The 6,995-nt window shown below is 61.2% G+C and overlaps 1 protein-coding gene and 1 non-coding gene across 2 annotated transcripts; one reads left to right on the forward strand and one right to left on the reverse strand.

Moving 5' to 3' along the window:
- Positions 1-411: 411 nt before the first annotated feature.
- Positions 412-6,169, forward strand: LOC104914310 (discoidin, CUB and LCCL domain-containing protein 1-like; the record flags this gene model as incomplete). The annotated part of the gene is given in 15 exon segments (XM_010723416.3): positions 412-778; positions 2,019-2,156; positions 2,585-2,636; positions 2,742-2,814; positions 2,989-3,122; positions 3,238-3,275; positions 3,364-3,558; positions 4,080-4,201; positions 4,276-4,360; positions 4,363-4,443; positions 4,521-4,625; positions 4,766-4,856; positions 4,992-5,029; positions 5,217-5,333; positions 5,617-6,169. Coding segments are annotated over 15 exon segments (2,076 nt in total), but the record flags the coding sequence as incomplete, so codon positions are not given.
- Positions 6,170-6,472: 303 nt separating this feature from the next.
- Positions 6,473-6,599, reverse strand: LOC116217442. The gene has a single exon (XR_004161988.1). It is a non-coding gene; the product is annotated as a U11 spliceosomal RNA (small nuclear RNA).
- Positions 6,600-6,995: the final 396 nt, after the last annotated feature.

Raw genomic sequence — 6,995 nt, forward strand, 5'->3', positions numbered from 1 at the left:
CCTCCCCCCCACACAGAACCCCTGGGGGGCTCTGCGCTGCTCCCCCCCATCCCTCGTACCCTAGAAGTGCCGCCCCCCCCCCCCCAAAAAAAAAAAGGCAATGCGCAGAGCAGACTTTGCTTGGGGTCTCTGTGCTGCTGTGAGCTTTCCAGCCCCATCCAGACATGGCTTTGTCCACTTTTGGGGCAGGAATTGAGCGCTTTGGTTGACACGACCCAGTGAAAACCCCTCTAGCGATTTTGTATCTGGATTTTGGGGATATTCTGCCATGTAAAGCCCCTTTGTGGCGGGTGTCACTTTGAGGACATGAGGGACACAGTGGTGGGCTGGGCGCTGTACAGCCCTGTGGGGTTATTTCCCCCAGACCCCCCCCCAAATCAGGGTCTTAAAAGTAAAGGGGTGGCACAATGATGTCTGCAGAGGGGAAACTGGGGCTGTCGTGTTCTTAGGGGCCATCCCCAGAGGGGTTTGAAAGAGGACCCGTATCCCTATGGGGCAGTGCAGCATGGGGAAACTGAAGCACGGAGAGCAACCCCACTCCTTTGCCTTCATTTAGGGGACGGCTGTGGCCACACGGTGCTGACGGCACAGAGCGGGACGTTGAGCTCCAGGAACTACCCTGGCACGTACCCCAACCACACGGTGTGCCATTGGCAGCTGCGGGCCCCCCCGGGCACCTCCCTCATCGTGGCCTTTGGGGACGTCGACTTGGAGTCCTCGGAACACTGCACCCACAGCTCCCTGCTGCTGGCCGACCCTGAGAGAGGCACTGCTTATGGTAAGGGGGAAACTGAGGCAGCACAGAGGGGTGCAGATCGCGTTACATAAAACCTTTGCTAAGGAGGGGATCAGGGGAAATCCGGCTTTTTAGCTGATTTCATCCCGAGGAGGATTGGGGGGGGAGGAGAGGGATAGCCAAGGCGACCCAGATGGGAGCAGATGCAGCTGCTGATTAAGTAACTTTGCCCAAACGTTTCCAGGATTTTCCTGGAGAGATTGAACAATTTGACAGCACCCGGTAGGGAAACATTTCCAGAGGGGAGAAGTGGCAGTAGGGTGGGACGGCCCCAATGGGATGGGATGGGGTTGCAGAGAGGGGTCAGCCACGCAGCCCCATTCCCAGCAGCACGCTGCCCACCCACCCAGCGTTTTGGACCCCCAGCCTCTTTCAGTGCCTTTGCCATTGGGATGGGGCCAGGCAGGGTCCCACCAGTATCTGCTGCTGTCCCTGGAGTGATCCCAGCTGGTTGTCGGGAAGTGGCTGACTCAGAGCCGGCTCCTGGCGCCCAACCAGCATCACAGCCTGACCCTGCTGCCATCCCCTCGGGGACATGCTGGGGTCCTGGGGACCGTCCCCATCACTGGGACAACAGCAGTGCTGCTGGGAGCATCTCTGGGTGCCTGGAGATGGAAGCAGTGCAGAGCAGCAGCACAGCCTATCCTGTTGTGCTCTCCATCCATCGGGAAGGATGGACAAAGAGGAGTGATGCAGGCACCAGGGACACCTCTTGTCCCCATCTAGGCCCAGGGATGTCCCCAAGGACCCCATCTTCCCCGCTAAGCTGAAGTTTTAATCAGAGAGATGGAGACTGCAAATCAATTTGGATTAAATGGGTCGCTGCTCTGGGGGATTTAGGAGAAAGCTTCGGTGGCTCCTGTGGAAGGGGGACGGGTGGCAGTGGGGAGGGGATGTGGACCCATTCTGCAGCCGAACCGTGCGTGCCAGACCCACAGCCATTGCCTCAAGAAGGGCTGCTGACCACACGGCTGCTTGCTCCATCCCAGCTGGGTGCAATTAAGAAGCTCTTAGGAGAAGTTTGCTGGGAAGCAGCGGGGGATGACCCAGCTGGCAGACGTGACATCACCGCATCGTCACTTTGTGGCTGTGGGGACAGTGATGGGGCCACCCTGAGCATCCTTCCCAGCACACACATCCGGGGAGGGGAAGCCCTCAATCCGGGTTCCTGTGTCCACTCCCAGGGACCCCAGTCCTCCCCACAGCCCCATCCCTCCTTCAGGGCCCTACTGCAGGAATGCTGTCCCCACCGCCCCGCTGCTGGTCACCAACTCCAGTGCCATCACCATCCTGTTCAACAGCACCAGCCATCGCTCAGGACGAGGCCTCCTCCTGTCCTATGCCAGCTCGCAGCACCCAGGTAGGGAGGGGGGTTGTCCCCTGCAGGTGCTGAACCCCCTGGCTGTGTCCCTGTCTGTATCAGGGGCACAGATAGGGGTGCAGGAAGGTCTGTGTTCACCCCAGCTTGGCTCCCATTGCCCCCAGCCCTCTATAAGCCCCCATTTTCCTTGCCTGGAGGCTGTGGATGTGAAAGAGGGAATGGCAGGGAACTGGGGACCCTCAGACTTGGCATCCCCAGGGCAGCTGGAGCCCCAGTATCAAACTCTGCTGCAGACAGCACTGTGACCAAAGAAACACTATACCCTGTTCCTGCAGACCCAGGGGGAAAAACCTACCCCTGGAACAGGATTTGGTTCAGAAGGGGACAGAGATGGGGTGCCCCAGGGAGAGCTGGGTGCCGTGGGGGTCCCACACAGCCCCTCACCCTGGGGCATCCCTGCCTTGCAGACCTGATCACCTGCTTGGTCAGAGGTACCCACTTCTCCCAGGAGCACGTCAGGTGAGCAGCTGTCCCACCAGCAGCCTGTCTGTGCAGTCCCCAGCCCAGCGTCACCACCTGCCTCCATCAGTACTTTCCCCATCCCACTCACCCTATACATTTCAGTGTGTACTGCCCTGCTGGCTGCAAGGACATCGAGGGGGACATCTGGGGCAACGCGAAGGACGGCTACCGGGATGTACGTACAGAGCCCTGCTCTCCTGGGAGGTGTCACCCATGGGTGCCCTGCTGGAGACTGTCCCCAGCAAGTGGCTGTCTGTCACCTGTCACCTCCGTCCTGCTGCCAGTAGGTGGAGGGAGGACAGGTTCACCTTGGGGGGGCCTGGCTGCTCTGACCCCATGCTCCCTGCAGACCTCAGTGCTGTGCAAAGCAGCTGTGCACGCCGGTGTGGTCGCCGACGAGGTGGGTGGGCAGGTCACCCTGTCCCGTCAGAAGGGGATCACACTCTACGAGTCGGCCTTCGCCAATGGGCTGCACTCCAAAAGGTGGGCACGGGGGTCCCAGCTGCCACCCCTCGGTATCAAAGCCCCCCAGGTGGGTTTGCTGGGTCTTTTGCCCTACAGGACCATTCCTGACATCCCCCCCCTTCCCTTCTCACAGGGGCTCCCTCTCTGAGAAGCGTCTCCTATTCCACAAAGGTATTTTCCCATGCATTAAGCCATCATTTTGGCTGCACGAGGAGGCCGTGGTGCTGTCCAGGTCCCCAGCTGTCACCTCACCTTGCAGCCTGCGGCGATGCCTTGGAGGTGGCCGCCTTCAACGCCTCATCCTGGTGGCAGGAGGTGGACACGATGGGGCAGGAGCGGAGCTGGGCAGCTGAGCGGGCAGCCCTGGGCACCCCCAGCCCCTCCTGGGCAGCTGAACCCAGCACTGACACTGCCTGGCTGGAGCTGGACCTGGGCACCCGCAGGAATGTCACAGGTCAGCACACGTCAGCTGGTGGATGGGGCTGGTTGTTGTCCCCATGCCACCTTGATCACTGCTCAGTTGGGACCCCCACATTGCCCAAAGAGGCTACAGATCCCCTCCCCCCCCCCAACCTGTGACTCCCAGGAGAGTTTGGGGGCTCCTCGTGCCATCCCCTGCTCTGGTTGTACTGGTGCAAATTGGGATCCAGACAGCATCAGTCCATCCTCGCGGCTTTTTCCTCTCCTCATTTTCTTCCTTCCCCACTGCAGCCATTTCTGGGATGAACAAGTCAATATTATGCTCTTGCATCTGGTGCCAGCGAGCGCCTTTTGTTCAGCCAAGCCCGCCGCCAACGGGGGCTTTGTGCAGAGGCCGGCAGGAAGAAAATGGGGACATTGTGAGACCAGGGGCCGGAGGAGGGAGGAATGCAGCCGGGGTTTATGGACTCCTTGGGGCAGAGTGGGGGATGTGGGCGCCCAGGAAGGAGCTTTGAGGGGGGTTGGGGTGACATAAGGGCGCATCCTGCCCAACAGGGATCATCACAAAGGGATCTGCTGAGATATATGACTTCTACGTGACGTCCTACCGGGTGTCCTCCAGCCGTGATGGGAAGAACTGGAGACCCTACAGGGGCAGCAGTGGCCGGGAGGACAAGGTGGGCACGGGGGCAGCAGGGTGGGAGCAACTCTCAGCCTGCAGCTCTGCGGCCATCCCTGCCCTCCCCAGTAGGTCTTTGAAGGAAACGTGGACAGCCTCGGGGAGGTCTCCAATGCCTTCATCCCCCCCATCACAACTCGCTACCTGCGCATCACACCCAGAGCTGGCATCAACGTGCTGCCTTGAAGGTGGCTCTGCTGGGCTGCCAGATGGCACGAGTCCGTGCAGCACGGCCCTATGGTGAGCATCCCTCGTGCCCGTGAGGACCTCCAGCTCCCAGTGCTCCCAGCACTGACAGCACCCGCTCTGCCCTGCAGCGCCCAGCGTTCCAAAGGAGGTCCCTGCCCACATCCCCATCCCCACCAGCCGCCCGCCTGGCCGCACACCCATCCCTGGCATCGCCCTGGACCCTGAGAAGGCAGGTGGGTGCCATGTGGGGGCTGATCCTCATCCCGTCAGTGGCTCTGGGCAGTCGTGTAAATTCTCTCACCACCCAGGGGAACCCCAGGTGTGGAGGTTTGGGATGCTGGACCCAGGTGCTGATGCTGCTCTCCCTTCCCAGACTCCACACTGCTGGTGATGCTGCTCATTGGTGTCTTTGTCCTCCTCTGCTCCAGCCTCCTGTTGCTGGTTTTCCTCTGTCGCAGGAGGAGGTGGGTCCCAGCCTGTCCCCCCCTCCCCACAAATCATGGGGTTTCTGGGCGGCTCTGTTAGGTGCTGGCTGCATCCTGGTGGATGCCTCTATCACAGGCAGCCCCTCACCTGTGCTGTGCTCTCTCCCCTTGCAGGAAGCCAGCCACCGAGCTGAACTGCGGGCTCACAAAAGGTAACAACCCCCACTCACTGTGGGGGGCTCAGAGAGATGCTGAATTCAGGTCAGATGCAGCTGGTTGAAGGCTTGAGCTCAGGCTCCTCCCTGCTCCTCCTAATGTCCCACTCTGGGGGCACCTCCATCCCCAAGGGCATCCAGGGAGGCAGGCGTGTGATAATGGGGGTTTCTGCTCTCTGCCTAGGGCAACCCAAGCTGGAGGCAAGCCAGGTGTGCTCCCTGGGGAGCCTGCCACCCCCCGGATCCACGCTGCCCTCCTTCCCTGTGGTGCTGGGGGACCTCAGCCAGACCCACTCACCAGGTAATGGGAACACGGGAGCACAGTGATGGGGCAGAACTGATCCGCATCCCTTCCACTGCACCCTGCTCCAGCTCCTGCCCTGATCCCGAACCTCTGCAAAGGGAGAGCCTGGGAGAGCATAGGCAGCACAAGGTGGCCCGAGGGAAATGTGGGGTGGGTGCCATGCCCCACAAGGGTTTTGTGGGGTCTGTGCCCACCCGGGGGTGGACATGGGGCCACGTACCTCTCTGGGGCCGTTCCCTCTGCTCCATCCCCATCTCAGAGCCGCGTTCCCCCACTGCAGACTACGCCGAGCCGGATGTGGTGCAGGTGAGCCCCAGCAGCCAGTTGGCCTCCTCCACCTTCAAGCCTCCCCCTGACGAGGGCTACACCCTGCCTCTGGTTGTGAGCCACTACGACGTGCCGGGAAAACACCACGAATACGCAGAGCCTCTGCCACCGGAACCCGAATACGCCACACCATTTGGTGAACCCGAGCACGTCGGCACCCGCTGGAACCCCAGTGACACCTCAGGGCTCCCCGCCTCCCCGAGCCGTGCCGGCTCCCCAGGCTCCCCCCCAGCACGGTACGTTGCCCCCTCGTTGCAGCTGCCTGGGGTGAGCGCAGCCCCCCGGGTGGAGCGGACTGCCAGCCCCCACGGGGACGGGCTCCCTGCGGAGGGATCCCACTCTCAGCAGCTCGCAGACTGTCCCTTCTCTCATGTGTACCACGAGGCCTGGTGAGGCGGCAGAGGAGAGCTGCCCACCCTCGGATGGAGCCCTTCCTTGGGGCGCGGAGGGGTTTTATACCTAAATCTGCACTTTTATTTAAATACACTTATATATATATATATATATATATACACACATACATGTATATAAACCATCAGCTGCTGTGCGAGTGCCCTCACGCAGAGCTGGGAGTTGGGCGGAAGCTCGGGGTGCAGAGCGCACAGCCCGCTGCGGGCAACCCATCCCATACAGCGGTACGGAGGGGCGCCACGGCTACAAACGGCCCCCGCGCGGGGCGCCCCGCAGCACCGCCCCTCTGTATGAACACCCACATCTGGAACGCGATCGCGCACCTGAACGCCCCCTACCGCTCGAAGAGCCACACACCACCACCCCCCCGTTTTCTCCTTCTCTTCGCACCGCCACCCCGGGGCGCCAGAACAAGCGGTTACCAGCGACCCCTCCCACAAAAATTGTGCTTCCGAAATCTCTTGATGTCGATTCCGCGGGGGTGGCCGAAACCCCCCCGTGCCACGCACGGCAGAAGCCCTTTTTAAAGCTCCGCTTCTGTGCTGCGGCCGGTGGGGAGCGACAGACTCCTCTCTAGCTAGCGGCGAGTCTCATAGGATTTCTTCAGAAGGCAGAGGCTAATACTTTATTCTCTACCTTTTCCCCTTCGTATTTCACTGCGCTTTTGACCGTTTCTGCGTCTTTTTTCCCTAAAATACCCTTTTCCCCCCCGCCCCGTTGGCCTCGGAGCATTATGCAAATCGCGCGGGGCATGTTGGGCCGCTCCCTTCCCCGCCACCACTCTGCGCACGCGCAGCGGCCCCTCCTTTGGAAACCGCGTTGCACGCGCGCGCGGCGGCGCCTCCACTAGATCCCGCGTTGCGCACGCGCAGAACACCTCGCCTTCTGATTGGCGGCACCGAAAATACTTCCGGGTGGTGC

Source organism: Meleagris gallopavo, chromosome 25, assembly GCF_000146605.3.
Source record: "Meleagris gallopavo isolate NT-WF06-2002-E0010 breed Aviagen turkey brand Nicholas breeding stock chromosome 25, Turkey_5.1, whole genome shotgun sequence".
Taxonomy (NCBI): domain Eukaryota; kingdom Metazoa; phylum Chordata; class Aves; order Galliformes; family Phasianidae; genus Meleagris; species Meleagris gallopavo.